The sequence below is a fragment of the Ciconia boyciana genome, chromosome 2 (genome assembly GCF_034638445.1).
Source record: "Ciconia boyciana chromosome 2, ASM3463844v1, whole genome shotgun sequence".
NCBI lineage: Eukaryota > Metazoa > Chordata > Aves > Ciconiiformes > Ciconiidae > Ciconia > Ciconia boyciana.
In genome coordinates this window covers 115,145,389-115,163,675 of record NC_132935.1, presented here as the reverse complement: position 1 = coordinate 115,163,675, position 18,287 = coordinate 115,145,389, and the positions used below count along the sequence as shown (strand labels likewise).

The 18,287-nt window shown below is 46.3% G+C and overlaps 1 protein-coding gene across 1 annotated transcript in view; it reads left to right on the top strand.

Moving 5' to 3' along the window:
* The first annotated feature begins 719 nt into the window (after positions 1-719).
* Positions 720-18,287, top strand: part of TBX20 (T-box transcription factor 20) — a 37,471-nt gene continuing 19,903 nt past the window's right edge. The window contains exons 1-5 of the mRNA XM_072853654.1: positions 720-1,032; positions 3,155-3,389; positions 4,717-4,881; positions 10,072-10,180; positions 15,802-15,960. Coding sequence (XP_072709755.1) covers positions 906-1,032; positions 3,155-3,389; positions 4,717-4,881; positions 10,072-10,180; positions 15,802-15,960 — 795 coding nt within the window. The 5' untranslated portion in view covers positions 720-905. The remainder of the gene's footprint in view (positions 1,033-3,154; positions 3,390-4,716; positions 4,882-10,071; positions 10,181-15,801; positions 15,961-18,287) is intronic.

Here is an 18,287-nt window from a genome sequence, read left to right as displayed (position 1 = left end):
CAATACCACCTAGTTTGGTGGAGCCGATGAAACGGAGTTGAAGAAAACTGTGCGACCAGTGGTCCACGCACCGGCTTGGCTGGGACGGGAACCCAGCAAGGGTCTCACCTGGAGTCGGTCGGGGCGAGTACATCTGATTGGGATGACAGTATTTGGGACCCGGTGCAGGAAGACCAAGTGCACGATCAGCCTAAAGGAACCTTCTGTCCCAGCAGAAGGCACACAACGACGAAACGGCTGCTTTAAAAGTTGTGGTCTTTTAAAATTCGAATTTAAAACAGAAAGTTGACACACACACGCACACACACACGCAGGAGAAAAAAAGAACAATTTCTTGTCCTCCTTTCGACCATCTCTCCACTGATTCTTGCCTCCACAAAGCGAATAGTCCGGGGAGCTTCTCGGGAGCATCCCCGGCCGTGTGGCCTGCCCTCCCCTCCCAGGGCTCAGAGGAGCGGGGGGCGCACCCCGAACCGCTCCCGCAGCCGGGGCCTCGGCAGGCAGCGGGGCTGGGTCGCCCGAAGGGGGAGCGGCGGCGGCGGGGAGCCCGCCCGGGGGCCGGCCGCCCCCTGCCCACCCCGCGGGCGGGCAGAGCCCTCCCCTCCCCACCCTACCCCTCCCTCCTCCTCCTCCTCCCTCCGCCTTCTTCTCCTCCTCCTCCTCCTCCTGCCCGCCTCCGCCCCCTCCTCCGCGGCCGGGCCGGGCCGGGGCCCTTGACGTGTCCCGCCGCCGATTGGCCGCCGGCCGATAGGATCTCCGCGGCCCCGCGTTAAGGCGGGGGAGCGCGCAGCGGCGGGCGCAGAGCGCCTCCCGCCCGGTAACCCCGCTCCGCCGCTCCCGGTACCGCCGCCCGCCCCGTCCGGGCAGCGCCGAGCCCAGCCGCGCCGCTTCTCCGCCGGGTGGCCATGGAGTACACGCCGCCCCCCAAGCCGCAGCTCTCCTCCCGGGCCAACGCCTTCTCCATCGCCGCCCTCATGTCGAGCGGCAGCTCCAAGGACAAGGAGTCCCCCGAGAGCACCATCAAGCCGCTGGGTGAGTGGGGACGGGGGTGGCCCGCGGGTGTCCGCAGGCGCGGAGCTCCCGCCCGCCCGTCCGTCCGTCCGTCTGTCCCCGGCGGAGCCCGCTTTCCGCTCAGGCTCACCCCGCTGAAAGCCCCGGCAGCCGGGTCAGGCAGCGGCGGGTTCCCCCCTGCCCGTGGGTTTCCCCGGCAGAAGGAGAAGCCGCACGGCGAGAGCCGGTTAAGTCTCCTCGTTACCCACCGCCGTTGTCAGGCCAGGCTGTTGATAGCACAAACCGTTTCCTAAATTCCTCCAGCTTAAATTACGCCGTTTATTTATCCAGCTTGGCCGTTCGTAGAATACTCTGACATCCTAGCGTAGTTACATTTCTCTTCGCTGGTACGAAACGAACCTCTTAAATATTTATTGCAAATCATCTATGTTTTGGAAGTCAAATGAGAGAACCTCCGGTATCGTGCCTAGGCTTACAAGGGGTAGCAAAACTTGTACGTAGACCTGAGAATCCCTTCGCTCCACACGCAGCTACTCGAGGTAGGCTGATGTAGACTGTTTTACTCGACATCGACCGGGAGGGTTTTTATAGTAATTCCTCGCGATTTTCGGGTAAGCGATTTCGCTTCTGTTGGGCCGCCTCGATTCAGATTCCCGAAGGCTTTTAAAAAACATTAGCATCTTCCCCTCCTCCCCCGATTTCTGTGGCTTGTGGTCCTTGCATGTATCCAAGAGTTAGCAGAAAACTACCATTAAAAAAAAAAAGTGTATTAAGCTTTCAGGGTGCCCATGAACAACATTACAGTCAAGCTTAAAGGAATTTAGAAAAGGCAGTTCTCTGTGTCTGCTCCGTCTAATCAACTGACTCAGTGGATTTCACAGAGTCCAGCGGTTCATAGTAAACTTTATTTTTTAGTCTAGGCGATAACGTAGGCCGGGAGTGTTGTAGTATTCCCGTTTGACATCTTACACGGTCTTGTTAAACGTAGCTAACTTTCTTCATTTTTTTTCCCCCCCTGAAAACGCTTGCTCAATTAATTTCACAATTTTTTTTTTCACTCGCTGCCCCACGCCACTCAATTAGAAATCGAAGGGAAACGACTGCCTGTAACTCGGCTTTTATTAAGCGGAGATTCGGGCGAAATCCTCCTCTGCAGGGGCAGGGCGCATTCGCGCTCCTCCCGTTTCTCGGCGCAGGGCGGCGGATCCGCCGCCGCATCCCGGTGCCGCAACGCGGGGCCGGGGCAGAGACCCCCGCAGCCCGGCTCCCTCCTGTCCTCTCCTTCGGCCGAAACTCCCGGCGAAGCAGCTGAAGCCTCCAAAGCCTCCCGGGGCTTGCAGGGCGGGGAGAGAGCCGGCGGGCGGCAGCCGCGGCGGGCGGCCAGCGCCGGCGGCAGCCATCGCACCCGCGCAGCCATCGCACCCGCGCAGCCATCGCACCCGCGCAGGTTGCGTGGCCGCACGCAGCTCTCCCGGAGCCTGTTTCTCCAACGGAGTGTGTTCAGCCCCAGCAAACCGGCTGGGAGGCTGGGCAGAGCCGGCTTTCCGGGCGGGCGAGCCCGCGTCCGGCGCTGAGTTAGTATTCGGAGCTCGCTTCCCCGCGGAGGAAGCGCGGAGCCTGCGCGGCCGCGCTCGGGCTCTTTCTGTGTTACGCGCGCTGCCAGCGGCGCAATTTAGGAGCAGCCGCCCGCGCTCCCCCGGCCCCCAGCAGCCCCCCGGAGCCGAGCGCTCCCCTGTTAACGAGAATTAGTGACCTTTCCATGGAGACCCTCGGTTAGCAGGGGGCAGCGCGCAGGGCCCGCCCTGCCCCTCCGCGCCCCGCGGAGCGGGGAATAGCCGGGCGGCGATGCGGCCGGGGCCGCGCTGCTCCCCGCCGCCCCCCGGGCGCCTCTCCCCGTGTGCCTTCGGGGAGAGGAGCCGGTCCGGGCTCTTCCCGGAGCTAATCTCCGAAAATCACCACCCCTGCCCTCAAATGATGACCCGACGCCTAAGAAACAGCACGGATCTGGGGGTCTGCTGGACCAGAGGGGGGCAGCTGAACGATAAATGCCTTTTTTTTTTTTTTTTTTAAAACCAGTTTTTCTCGGCGGTCCCCCCGTCCTGCCTGAATCCCCTCTCTTTTTTTCCCTCCCCAAACCCTGCAGAACAATTCGTTGAGAAATCCTCTTGCGCCCAGCCTTTGAGTGACTTATCCAGCCTGGACCCTCACGGGGATTTTAGCACCAGCCCTTCGTCCCTGTGCACCGAGCCCCTCATCCCCACCACCCCCATCATCCCCAGCGAGGAGATGGCCAAAATCTCCTGCAGCCTGGAGACCAAAGAGCTCTGGGACAAGTTTCACGAGCTGGGTACCGAGATGATCATCACCAAATCCGGGAGGTAAGGCTGGGCAGCGCCGCGTTCCCTCCAGGCAGCTTCCTAAAGGTGGCTTGGCGGGGAGCAAAACAGGCAAAACCCCACAGTTTTTATTTTGGGAGAGCAGCACGCATGGGCTGAGGGGAGAAGGAGGAGGAGGGTGAAGCCCCTTAATTGCCGCCGGGCTGGTCAGCAGCCCCTCGGCCGGCTCAGCCCGGCGCTGCGCGGCACTGCGCGGTGCGGTGCGCGGAGCCCCGCGGGGGGCAGCGGGAGAGGCGGCCGCTGCCGTGCGCCCGGGGCGGCAGCGGGGTCGGTGCGGCGCGGCCGGCCGCTGAAATCAAGCCGGGGGGTGCCGGCGGCTGGGTAGAAGTGTCGTTTCCCCAATAATTTGGTCTGTGGCTATCTGCTCCTTGCCGCGGCGCAGTCATTTTGCGGGGCGGGGTGGGTACAGACACAGGGAAACGCGGGGTCGTGGGGAAGTAACTCGGGCAGGGCTTGGCTTGGGTTGGGTTGGCTTTTCTCTCGGTCGCAAATAATGTGCGGAAGAAACCCAGGCTTTCTCGTCACCTTAAACCACGCCGTTCCTTCAGTAAGGCTTTGGGGTTCGGGTCAGTCAAACGCAGACCGGAGGAACCAAATGTCTTGTCGAGTTTTGTAATCCCCAAAGTTACTTCTTATTAATGTAGGTCGCTGATGACTTTTTTTTTTAATCTAACTAGCGAGCTCTACCAGCACATGTGGTTTTTTTTAAAGTACATATAAAATCTGCAATTTGAAGTTCAAAGTTTTAAATTGTTTAAAGTTATTTGTTTCTGGTCTATGGGAAAACCTTACATTTTAAAGTTGCGTTTTGTCAAAATTTAAGTGAAGAAAGGAAAGTTTAGTTTTGAAAATGCCTCTCCGAAATATCGTGAGCAGGCTTAAAAGAACATGCATCTAAAATACATGAGAATAGTAAAAGAAATAATTTCTGCAATATTTCCCTAACGCTAGTATGGATGCCATTAAAAAAAAAAAAACATGTTTCTAAGGACTTATGTACCTTAGGTACAACTATTTTCTGAAATCGTTGTGTACTTTTAACTAACAGGCAAAAGTACATTTCTCCTTTTTCACTTTTACCCTTTTTTCTTTTTGCTTCCAAAAAATCGTTCTGATTTCAAGCTGCACTTTCTGTGCGTATTAGAAGTTAAAGCCTGTGTATCTCTATCATGCTGAAGCAGAATCAATAGATGTTTTAATTTTTTTTCAGGCGGTTTAAACATAATTCTTAATTTTAGCAGCTTTTCAGGAGCTCTCTTATTTTTGTTCTCCATCCATGTATTTATTTTCTGATTTGCCTTTATTTCAGGAGAATGTTTCCTACGATCAGGGTTTCCTTCTCGGGAGTGGATCCTGAAGCCAAGTACATTGTGTTAATGGATATAGTTCCTGTGGACAATAAAAGATACAGATATGCCTACCACAGGTCTTCCTGGTTAGTGGCTGGAAAAGCTGACCCTCCGCTCCCTGCAAGGTTTGTAGATTTTACTGCTGGTCTTTCTTTTATTGTCTTCACCTTTAATTTTCTTTTCCTTCAAGAAATACCTGCTAATATCTTTTCACAGTTTGCAAATAGTGCTCTGAGACTTTGAATCCCTGCTCAGCAAAGTTGATTGCAGAACTCTGATTTTTCTGTGATGCAGAATCGGGCCTCAGACCTCTGGTTTAGGTTTGATTTATACTGAATGTACTGAATGTTCCAAGGCATGCAGGATTTGGCTAAAGGCTCTTTTATTTTTATATATATATAATATTTTTTTTTAAATGAAGTTTGCCTCAATTCAGATAAGAAAGCTTTAAAAAAAAAAAAAGATATTGATTTTTCTGTTGGGTTTGCCCCTCTGGTATTTGACCTCATAATTTAAAGCAAGCCAAGCACCACCAGCCAAGTCCAAGTAGAAATACTATATTACAATTCAGTGCTGTTTATGCTTGAAATGATATTATTTCTTGATAACATATCCAGCGTTTGCTAACCAATAATTTTATTCTTGCTTTTAGTCGTCTCTTAGACAGCAGGCAAAGTATGGATCAGTTCTACAGCACAGAGATTTTTTTGTTGTTGTTGTTAAGAAATGACATTTTCTGAGATGTTAGGAAAAAAAATCAAGTAAATTCCCCCCCTCTTCTATACAGAAACAAAATGCTGTAGAAAACCAATTTCTAAAATCATTCTGTTACTGTAATTAATGACTGACTCCTTTCAGCATCGGGGAAACTGAGGCTGCAGCACTAGGCTGTATGGCAGGAGGGCACTTCAGCAGAGACCCACACTTCATCGTATTCAGCCCAGCACTTCAGTGCCTACTTAAGTCCCCAAGTCCAGAAAGACTGAAGCACATGTTGAAAGGCTTTGCTGAGTCAGAGCCGGAGATATGGAAATAACGTGGATGCCGCTCTGGCTTCAAAGAAACTTTTCGTGGAGGGCTCTGCGCAGGCACACAGATCCGATCCAGGTGGCTTAGCCTGGGGTTAAGAACTTGCTTATTACAGAGTCAAAAATTAGAAGCGAAACACAAGAAATGGAAGCACATTTTTTTGTGAGTATAGGGACCAAATCCTGCATGCTTTCCTCATATAAATAGTTTGACTGAAATCTTGCTGACTGCTGATCTCTGGAAGGCGGCTCAGGGAAGTAAACAAACAGAAGGCGCATGCAGAGAAGCTGTGATTAAAGACAGCAACCTAGGAGTTATGTCGGCTTTGTTTTCATGGCCAAAAACTCCTTCTTGCAATGTGGTTAACGTCTGAGGGCTTCATTTGACGTATTGTAATGGGCACTGATCAAAACCCAAAGAAAAAACATGGATCCTGCTCCAAAAGAGTCAGCATCAAAAGAAGAAATAAGGGAAGGACAGAAATAGTTTTAAGGCAGGGTTCTCCCCTTCATTTTTCTGTTCAAGTGCCTTTTGGGATATAGATGGCTAATTCACACTATCTGGCATAGACTTGTTCAATGAGGAAATACAAGAGTATAAGACAAGAGATTGATCCTTGGAATAATTAGCAACAGCCCTACTGTTTTAGAGCTGGCGTCAAACCTTCTTGGAGTTTTAATATTTATTATCATCATACTGTGGTAGCTCTTTAAGATCCTCATTGAGTCAGTGACCCTATGTGCAAATGTATACCTGTGCTGTTTCATTTTCTGGATGTTTTCAGGATGTTTTGCCCCTGTGTGCAAACATGTACCTCTCCTGTTTCATTTTCAGGATGCTTAGCCAAAAGACCATTGATCATAGCACAGGCACAGTTTGCTTTTTCTTTGTATGAACAGTACTTGCATACACATTTATGCACTTTCTGCTTCTTTTGCTCCTGTTTGGTGAGAAAAAGGATGTCAAGAGGCTCAGCGTGCCGATGTTTGCATTGCTAGTGCTTTTTCTGGAGTGTTGATGCATCTTTTGAGGTGGGAAGCCTCAGTCTTGATCAAACAGATTAAAAGTAGTACTCCTCCTATCGTGAAACGGGTTTGGTCCTGCTCTAGTAACAGGAGCCCTTAATGCAGTTATCACTCATGATTTCTTGTCCTCCAAACACATGGTTTTAGCTCTCCTCTCTTGAGGAGCATCAGCGAGGAGCGGAGGCGTGCTCAGCGTCTGGGTGCTAGTACCAAGGTTCTAACTCCCCATGCACATCACTGCCTGCATCTGCATAGGCACAACGGCATCAGGGGAATTATTCAGGAGTCATGTTATGCGTGGGTGTAAGATTTTGCAGGATTGAACCCGTTAGGTGTTTTGCTCTTTCCATCAAAAATAACTTTCAACACTAGGACAGCTTTTTTCCAAAATTAACAAGTATTCTGTAGTTCTGTTTGAGAGATTAGCCCTTCAGGGAACTTTCTACAAAAAACAGTTCTATCCCTGTCTTCCTGCTGTCAATGTTTAAGACAAGTTTATGTTGCAACAAACACTTAAATAAAAATACTTTTCAGACAGTCTTTTGTAAAATTTCTAAAGTGCTATCTGGGGATAGAATTCCTATGTGATATTTTATGTTTGTTCTTCCAAATTGCTAAGACTGTGTGAAACATCAGTTTAATAAATTTCAGCATGTACCTTTATTTGCTCTTCTTCCTTTCTCACCTCCTTTCTTTCACTCAAAAGTTTGTCTTTTATTTTATTATTTTTTTTTACTGTATTTGGCTACAATCATTTCTTTAATGAAGTTATAGTGTTTACACACGGAGAACTCTAGGTAGGAAACCTTTAAAAGGTATTATATTTTGCAAATAATTTGAGACATTAAGGTAGTTAAAAGCAGCATGCACAGGGCTTGTCAGACCAGACCAACTGTTAAACTAAATAGGAGAGCAGTGTTGCATTCCAAAATAAAGAAGGAAGCAGTACCCAAACCTTGCATATATCATGAAACATTATATACCGTGGAGCAAATTCACATCCAAATATGGCTCTCAAATTAAGCCTTTGTCAATTGAAGCAAGCAGCCCCTTGTATCTGGCCAACAGGCAGCAGAGCCCACGCGAACTTCTGGGGGGAGCCTCGTGTGCTGCACTGGAATGTGCACGTTTATTTCTCTAACCCAGTTGCTCGTGAGTGCTCGCGGTCTTGTCGACTCCTACTTCAGGGGGTGATATGTCTAGTTTTCAAGCCTCTTCTCCAGGGCGTACAAGCTCAGGTTGTAGGAGAATCATTTGGATAGGTATAGTTCACCAGGTGGAACCATTCAATCAAGAAAAGCAAGGTCTATTAATACATTTATGCAACCGATATTCAGGTGTCCATCTTTCAGTGACTTTCCTGTTAGTGCTCTGCTAACTTCCAGGCACTTTGTAGTTTGAAAGCAGTGCCAAGCATTAACTGGCTATGGCGTAAAACAATTGTGCTCAGCTTTTAGACCCATGAAGGTCTTTACACATTCCCCAGCACATATTTGAAATAGTTTGGCTTTTTGGTCCCAGTTAGCCAAACCTTGCTGAGCCTGACACTCTGTGATCACAGTAAACATTATTAGCTATCCAGACATTCAAAATTAGGAGTCAGGCTCAAAAAAAAAAAAAAAATCACAAGACTGGCTGAAAAGTTGCAGGACATGTTTAGGACTCTCTTTGTTTTGCCTTCTCTAATTCACGGCACTAAAGATTGAGATTTTCACAGTTTTTTACAGGAAGGCAAAGTTAATTTTCATGAAAGGTAAAATTCTTTTGACATAACAGGATTCCACGTCTTGGGTTTTCAGATACATCATAATTTTTCATGAGCCTTGCAGTGCAATCAGCGGAGTCGATACCAGTGAGGACGCCTGTATGCTAGGAATATTTTATTGCGACAGGAACCCTGGCTCAGCATCCCTCCCGTGGACATAGCTATACCAGCCAAGCTGTGCTTCGGATCAATGTAAGGAAAACATCCTGCACATCTGAAGCAAGCTGTGCTAGTAAAACTTTAGTTTCACTGTGTCTTGGGGATTCTGCTGGCAAAAACGAGAGCGCAAGATCAGATCTCCTTCCTCTTTGAGCAACAGAGCTGTGCTCCCTGGAGTCTTTAGTACAGGCACTCCTTGATTAGGGATCAGCGTAGTCTATCAGAGTTACGCCCCGTCGTTTAGTGGTTTTTCCGTTCTCCTCTTGCCTAACCAAAATCGTAGCTCAACAACAACCAAAAATGTTTATCTTTCGAACCCAGCACCTCAGGGCTGCCCCACCCGTCTAATGGAAGAAATCCATCTGCGTGGCCAAAGACATCACCCAGAATGAGAGTCAGGCCCTCAGTGAGTGATAACCAACACTGACAGAAGCAGAACAGGTCTGGTTTGCACTAGCTGAAGGTCTAGTTCAGCTCTTAATTCACTATCATGAAAGAACGTTTGAGTTAAATAACTTTCAGCAATACATTATTCCTATAAAATAATTGTTTTTAAACAGCCTGGCACTTGTAATTAGTCTAGTCATAATGTATATATCATTGTATCTACATGTCTTCTGTGCTTCCTTTTCTTCTGCTTAATTTCCCAAGTGGTGGATTGTTAATTACAGAACTGCAATTCATTTTTTCATGTCAGACCACTGTGCTGGACTGCAGCCTTCAACCTCTTATAAACAGACGTCACCACAGCTAACGTGTGATCGAGTGCAGGTTAAAATCATTATCACAGCTTAATGTTACATATAAAGAAAAATGCATTTTTATCTACATTCCCCCATTATCTCTCTAATGACACCATGTTTTTTCTCTCGGAGCTGTAGTCATTGTTATTTTAAGTGCTTGTTAGTACAGCTGTGGGGAAAGACATGATCAATTTTTCATTTGGGAAAAGACACAACAGCAAATGTTAGTTAATGTCTCCATTTCAGATAACTAGATAAAATAATAGGTATGGCTAGAGAGCAATCTAGCACTTGGACATGGAAATCTTCATTATGTTCCAGTGAATTAAACAACTCAAGTCGTCTGCTTTACTGTCTTTCATTAATGGTCGTATTTCAGGCATTCATTAATTTGGGGGAGATTGTGTGTGTCTTGTTTGACTAGCAGCTCTGTATTACCCTAAGCGCTCAGGAAATCCATGTCCGTGAAACCACTGCATATCCTGAAAGCAAGATATTACAGGCTTTTTAATTTCATATGGAAGTGGTGCCCACGCACAAGCCAAGAAGTGAGGATTTTTTTTAATGATCAGGCTTTTTCCCTGTGTTTTTTAGGTTGTACGTGCATCCGGACTCCCCGTTCACGGGAGAGCAACTGCTGAAGCAGATGGTGTCCTTCGAAAAAGTCAAACTCACCAACAATGAACTGGATCAGCATGGCCATGTGAGTAGCTCTCCGTGTGGGAAAGGGTAAAGGAACCGCCATAGGGGAATCACTCACTTGTGCCACAGGGCTAAGCTTGCGGAAGAGAGAGACCGCGATGGGGAAAGGCTGCCAGAGCCCCGACCTTACACCTCTCTTGGCCAGCCCTTCATACCTCAGTGGAGGAGGGTGCTGCATGAAGGTTAAACATGTTGGGTTTTAATCTCTGTCGTAGAGGAACAGGTGACTTCATAAATCAGGTTTTTTACCTTTCATGAGGTAGAGCCCAGGTCAACAGAAGTGTTCAAATTATGCTCCTACCACCATCAGAGGCAGGATATCCACTGGGGACAAGTTCAGGGTGGAGTCAAGCATCAAAGTGAGGGAGCTAACGGAGGCAGGTGAGCTTTTTGTAGTGCTTCTGCCTGCATTTTTCTGTGACTTGGCAGTATGCTTTGCCACGTGCACTGGCTAGCAGGCTTGCACGCTTTTCCATGTGTGCTTCGAAGCTCCCTCTTGTCACAGGCAACCTGTTAGGGCTGGGTCCATCAATAAGAGCTCTTGTACTTCCAGAGTCGATGCGGCATGGGCACAGAGTCAGCAGAAAATACTGGTGTGACACCAAAGCAAGGGCTGTCAAATTATAAAAATAAGTGTGCCTCAGTTGCCCTTGAAATAACTGTAGGCTACCTGCAAGTCAAGGTGCCACAAGGTGGACTTGGGTCTCTAAAGGAAACAGGTCCCAGCTCTGACCGGTACCAGTTTGTTGTCACAAGCCCTGGGGCTGGAAGCTAGTAAATAGGATGCAGAGCTGTTGGCCATGAGCTCCCGCTATGCTCCATCAGCGGGGACAACTCCTTTAGCTACCTGACTGTCTAATAGTAGGTGGTAAGAAGAAGTGTCATCCATCCTGTCCCTTCCCCAGAAGTGCCTGTAAAGTGCAGGAACAGCTTGGTAGTGCCTCCAAATTGCAAAGGAAGAGCTAAAAGTGTTGTCTCTGGGCTCAGCGGTTCCCCAGGGGAAGGCTGAAGGAGCAGGGGGACGGATTTGAAAGGGTTGTTGGCTGAGAACGGGGCAGTTAAGAAGAATGAGCGTAAAGGCAGTGTTAGTAAATGAGGTGTCAGGAAGAGAGAAGTGATTTTTAACTCTGAAGCACGTGGAGAGGTAACTAACCTGTAAAGCTGAATAATTGTGGCATACGCAGTGTCAGAAATCCCTCCCCACCGTGTGCTATTTATTGCCTTTTTGGACTGTGTGAGACAGTGGCCAGTTGTCTGAGCTGTGTTCTGTGCAAATGCTTCTCATCCAAAAGATAATCCTTACTCATTTCAAGACGTAAGAATTGAACCACAGCCATGATCATTTAAAATACATCCTGGAAACAACAACAACAAAAGTAGTTAAAACAACAAAACAAAAGAAAGCCCAGATAGATGCCTCTGTGTTCTTTTGTAAAGATCCGTCTGTGGGTATATTGTTCTTCAATCTGGTTCCCACCGTTGTTCTCTTTCTGACTAGCGGAGAACATATTCCCCGCCCCCCCCCCCCCCCCCCCCTTTTATTTCATAATCTGTAGAAGGGCAAAGCTGAAGATTTGTGGGCTCTATCACCGAGTGATGATAGAGCAGTATACGTGCGCATTTAAAAAGAAGCATTTTTCATCGTAACAGGGGCCATGTGTGCCTCTAATAAAGGGCTCGCAGCAGTATATTGCAAACTAGTTAGGAGCCGTGCAGTTCCCAGAAGCCCAGATGAGTATAAAAAAAGTAGGTCTGAGAAGCTGTCGGGAACAGAGACATGTGACAGAGCAAGAAGACGTAATCGTCTCAAATACAGGCAGTGGGAGAAAATGATCCATAGCGTTTGAGATGCAGCCTCCCGATTAACTTTCCAAGAAGCGGCAGAGGTGATCCCATTCTTTACGTGAAGGCTTTGGACAGCTGAAGTCGATGAAAAGTGTTGCACGTTCAGTAAAGAATAAGCCCCGAAGGCTTGATCCCATGTTGAGATTTGCATGACAAGTGTTATGCCTTCACGGAGCACTCCCTTTTTAATATTTCGTGGTTTTTTATGTTCCAAATTAGGGTGTCAGGTTTTATGTGCTGCCTTATTGAATCTATATACATAACATCATTGGATGCTCAGTAGAATTAAGGATGAAATTCATTCTCTGGAGCCTTTAAGGAGGGCTCACTATGCTATGGCCCATGGCATTTCTAGGCTCCTGTGTACTAAGAGAAGGGGAGAATTGAAATGCCTCCTGAAACCTCTCCCTTCATTTTGAAAGAGCCCTTCTTCACTGATGAGATCTTTTTAATTGGCCTGCTAAAATCTTAATTATGTTTGACAAGGCGTGTTGGTTCCTGAGAAAGTTTTAATGACCTAAAAGACACCTTTAAATACTAGTTATAGGTAGAGAAGCTGGATCCAACCTGATTCCAGTTTTTTCTAGTTGCTTGCTTTCTCCATCCTCCAGAAGACAGTTTTGGTTGTTAAGGTAATTGTGGTGTTTTATTTGTAGGGTGGTTCATTTCCTGAAAAGGAATCTGAAGAGAAGAGAAGCATTTGTTTGTTCTAGCATTTGTTTGTTTTCTCTTATTCCGAGACTTTTGGAGTTGGCAAGCATCTCTGCTTGTGTATCTTCAGCAGCGTGCATAACCCCATAGCTATGTACATATTCTCCCCAAGCACCAGGCAGAAGTCTTATCTCTGTGTGCATGACATACAGCTTGCTCCATGGAAACACTTTCAGATATCCTTACCAGAGGAAGGAAATGGCTCCTGTCTCTGGATTTTTACAGCCAAGCGAGTAATCCCCATTTTTCTGGTTGTGGAACATTTATGAATGTGATTTTTTTTTTTCCAGATTTCTGGTGATGTTTTTCACACAGACTGCTTCTTTTAGGACTATTGGTTGTATTTAGTTGGGGTGGCATAGTTTCTGGTTTTTGGTGAGGTGAACCATGAGTGTATACATTATCGTAATTGCTTTTCTGGCATTTATGATGGCAAAACTCAAACACATGAATGTTTGCAAAAGCAAACACAAAGGTGTGAACATGGCCAACAAAAAACTGTGAAAGCAGGCCAGCCTCAGAATAGCCACAGGGAGCTATGCCCAGGTGTTTTTTTTAAAGTCAACCTGGCAGAAGTTAGGAACCTCCATGCTTTTAGAAAGAAAACTTTGCCTGGTAACACTCTTCTTTGGTGAATGTGGAAGCCACATTCACAGCATAGTTCCTGAATTCAAAGTCACCTTGGGGATTTCGCAGCTGGCATCCAGATTGCCTCTGATGACTGGTCTGTAGCCAGTGGGAGCCAGATGCCTACAAACCTGCCTGACCTTACAGCAAGCGGGATCCTGTAAGGACGGATCCTGGTCATCTTCCCTTGCTGCAGGGTGTCAGCACGAAGGCAGATGGGATGGCTGGGGGCCTGTGACCACGCTGTACTGCCAGTAAGCGTGTGCTGGGGGGGCTGCCATAAGTATACGGGTACCTGATGTTTCTCTTGGGGCACACCAGCATGAGTATTGCAGAGCTGGCATCAGGGATTTTCTGATAGCTGGACCATGCAGGTAGTGGACTGCTTGGACTTTGAGACCACCCTTTGGGGCTACTCTGTGAGATGCACCCTGTGTACCTAACTCCTTTAGGCTGTTTTGATGGTCCTAACATAAGAAGTTGCACGGATATTAAGGGGTATCTTTGTGCAGTATCCTGCCGACTTTAATATCAGCGAGTACTGCAACATCAGCAGCCTGTGTGGGGATGCAGATGGAGCATTACATACACAGACCCTCATGAAAAGGAAATAGTGACTTTAACCTTGGCCATGGGTCTTTTGTGACCTCCTGGCTACATTTGGTACTTGTTTTGTACCTGAATGACCAGACTTGCTTCTGGTGGGAAGGCATGAGTAGAGCATCATGGAAGGGGATGTTATCCATGTGCACTTTTGGTTTCGGAAAACTTTCATAAAGGATTACATGGTCTTGTTTGAGAAGTGGAGTTTCTTTATCACAATTTGCATTCACAGAGGAGTGAAAGGAAAGGGCACGCGTGGGAGCTGCTCTATCATGGCTTTTTCCTCCTTCCGCTCGGCTGCTGCTCAGATGTAATGCCTTGGTGTGGATATTGCGGCCATGAAAGGCAATGGGAAGCACTGAGCTCTGCGGGCTAACCCCTCAGTAAACTCATCATCATCCACGCACCGTCCTTTAAAATGTCTTTTCCAGCTGCTTAGAGCAGCCCAAGTGACTAGGCTGGTAAGACAAAATTTTACAAAGAGAGGGAAAAGTGCTGAGGATATTAACAGCAAGGTCAATGGCTGTTGTGTGTGCATATATAAAATGGTGAAGTGATTTGAGAAAGGACCTGAGTTGGTAAAAGCAGACATGCAACACTTTCAGGATGATGGTTCCCCATCACTGTAATGACTTTCTTGTTGCTGGGTGCACCCCCAAAGTCACAGTGTGAATCATAGCAATATTTGTCCAAGAAGGAGCAGCGAAGAAAACGCTGATGGAAATTTTAGTCACGACAAAGCTGTGCCTAAGCTCCCCACTCCAATGCAACGTGCAACCTTTCTCATTGACTGAGTTAGCATGAAATACTGCATCACTTCTGCTGTGTTTCAGCTGAAGTTAACGCTTCCCAAGGAATGCACATTAGCTATTCCAGATGTACTGAGCTGGCTGTAACGTCATTATGGCCCCTGCAAAATAGAACCACCCACACCATTGCCAATTTCGTCTTGTGACTGTGATTATATCCAAAACAAGGACTGGTGCGAGCTGAGCTCTGTATTTAATTCTTATATTGTAATACTGTGGTTAGAGGCAGCCAAACAGGCCTCCAGCCAGTGGTAACTGTAGTAAGTGGGACTCTCGGTTTGACGCAGTCAACGTTGAAATTGGTTAGTTGGTACATTAGGTTTAGAATTATTTTGAGAGCTCATAAACAATTATTAATGAGGATAAAATGGCAAAACCTGGTCATTTTGGGGTTCTGTATGGGTTTCCCCCCTTGCTCTCATTTTCAGTCGTCTGTGGTGAAAAGCATTTATGAAGTAGTTTGCTTTAAAGGTTTGCCACAGTAAAAGGATCTGAGGAGTTTTATTTTTGGTCATCCAGTTTGTGGTGCTGCTGGTGGTGGTTTTTTGGTTAGGTTTTATTTTTTTCTGTTTTTTTGAGGGGTTCCTGGCTGTTTTCATTCTGTGCCTGTGTATTTTTGCAAGTGTGGATTCTTGGTCATGAGCTTTCAAGAGTTACATATTTACACTTGCAGCTGACACCTGCAAACTGGGGCAAACGCTAGCAATAACAAATTCTGTGTGTAAAACACCTCACCTGTAGGAACAGGTATTTATGCTTCAAAAACACGTGCTCATCAGCAGCGTAGGAGTGAGAGGAAACCAGCTCCTGGGGTGCCTGCTTTTCCACCTTCATTTTCTGGAACTGCCCAAAGGAGCAGGAGAATTTGCTCTGAAAATCAGCCCCTGGCTAGTTAGATTTCAGATGTGTCCCCTGCAGTGTTAATCGGATATTTTTATTTTTTTTTTTGTTCCCCTATGGTTTTATAGCCTTCGAGGGTCCTGTTAACCTTCCTCTCGGGACAGTGCTTTGTCACTCTTTCTTGCAGATCATTTTGAACTCCATGCACAAGTACCAGCCAAGGGTCCACATTATTAAGAAGAAGGATCACACAGCTTCTTTGCTAAATCTGAAATCGGAAGAGTTCAGGACATTTATCTTTCCAGAGACAGTTTTTACAGCTGTTACTGCCTACCAGAATCAATTGGTGAGTATGGTTGCTAACTTCCACGGATTTAACTAAATCCCACCCTGCTGAAAACTCCCTTTTCCCCGGTCTAAACTAGGAAACTTTCTGATATAACCTACTTTTCCATGCCAATGTCTGCAGTGACCTTGCCCAACCTAATTCATATTCAGCAGTAATTCTTTAGGTATATGGGTAGTACTACTAACTTCAAAGGGCCATAAGGATTATTCATGGGAGTAAAGATGACATGAAAGAGCCTTTAATTTGTCTTCCCTTCTGTCTATACAAAGCTGTTTGCATATTATCATTTAGTCCTTTTCTAATTATAGCTCATTAAGGAACTGTTCTTATTTGCAGTGATCTTTCACGCCATGAGCTATTAGCCGAGAGATATTCTGGTTTGCACATGATGATTTCATGGGCTTAAAAAGTTGACTAATTAAGCTGTAAGGCTCAAATGTAAGGGAAATCACTCAGAGATATGCTTTTCAGAGGCTGCCCAGATTACATCCAGATGTTTGAATTTCGATTTGCATGCCAGTGAATAATATATACAAAATGGAGGGGATCATAACAATGGATTGCTAATGAGTAATTTTAGGAAGCACATAAACAATCAGAAAGCAGTGGGTCTGCTTGACAGTGGCTAGGGCTTTAATATTTAAGTCAGTGGAAATATGCTGTTGGCTTCAGTGCGATTCAGAGTGTGCTTTAAGGGGTTAATGACTATGGCACTTCAAAAAAATACCTCTTTCCCACTCTAATTCCCCCAAGTTAAGAAAAATATAAGTACTGTCCAAATACGTGGGCAGGCTGCATCACAGAGTCAATGTACCTGCTGGATTATTTAAAGTCTGCATTTCTTAACATGAAGAAAAAGTAACTAATTTCTAAATGCTATGAATAAAATGAAACTACAGCACAGGGGGCCAAAGAAGCTCTGAAGACAATAGTAGTAGTATTAAGTCAGTCCTTATGACAGACCCCACATCCCACTTTAAGGCTTTAATATCAGAATGTATTGATTTTAAACTCAGGTTTGTATCTGAATGCTGCAGAAAATGCATTCAGCACCTGGCAATCTCAAGAATATAATGTTTGGACAGGCGATTAGATTTTTCCACTTAGCTTTCTGTAGAAACCAGCAAAATAGTAACAGGCACAAAACCAGCTAAACCTGGAATTTATTTATGTAGGATGGATTTGTTTACCGATTATATTTACACCAGAGATGTTTCTAAACTAACCTTCCCAAAGCACATACATTGAGTCCTGGAAAATTTCTCAATGGAACATCTCCGGAACCCCTAGAGGTTGATGCTGTCATTTTATTTATGACTAATGAAAATGGAGCCTTTTTTCATTTTTGCCATTTCTTTCAGAACTGTTTTAAGGAGGGGTTGATTACATTTCTGGAGGTTATTAGATAAAAGCTAAATACATTACACTTTCAACAAACTATCTCATAATTTAAGATTTAAAGGGCATGCATTTATTTAAACAGTCAAACCACTGCCACAGAGTTGAATTGTAGGTCAGATTTCATTTTAAAATGCTTTCTAGCAGATGTTCTCTGATTGTTTGTGAGACAGTCTCTCAGGAAAAATATGGCCATAAATGATTGAGAGTCTCATCTGGCTTTGGTGGATACAAAAAGTTTCTCTTGTGATGTCATACCAAATCTTTAATATTAGGAAAATGGAAGTTTGATTGGTGAAAATACGCTCAGGAGATGAATAGACGCCCTTATTATTCTGCAGTGCAGTTGGCTTGGTGTGTTGGTGATCTAAGTCAATGGAACTAGTTAGAGCTCATCTTTTTTCAAGGTAGTGTTCAAAATGCTGCCATAAAAATGTTCGCTGGACGTGAGGCACTAACTTGCTGCTCTCTGCAACACCACCATGAGTCAAGGGCTTATGGATATCTTGGGAGTAGGATGAGACTATAACTAAGTTGCTGAGCTGTTGCAAGATCATAGAATGGTTTGGGTTGGAAGGGACCTTTAAAGATCATCTAGTTCAAACTCCCCTGCCATGGGCAGGGACACCTTCCACTACACCAGGCTGCTCAAAGCCCCATCCAGCCTGGCCTTAACAAGGTCCTGTGACAAGGCTAGCATTCAGGGTAGTTTCCACCAGTTGTACCTGCATGATGAAACAGCCTCAAACCCTCAGCCAGCGCTGAGGTCCTATGCTGTTTGACCAGCCCATAGGAATAACCGGTGGCTGCAGCACCTCCTATGTAGTGCCTCAACAAGGACCTTCTCCAGAGAGCTTGTCCCTGTATGGACCTGAAACGCCGGGCAGGGAAGGCAGTAGCCCAGGGGTGCAGTGAGTTTTCCAGGG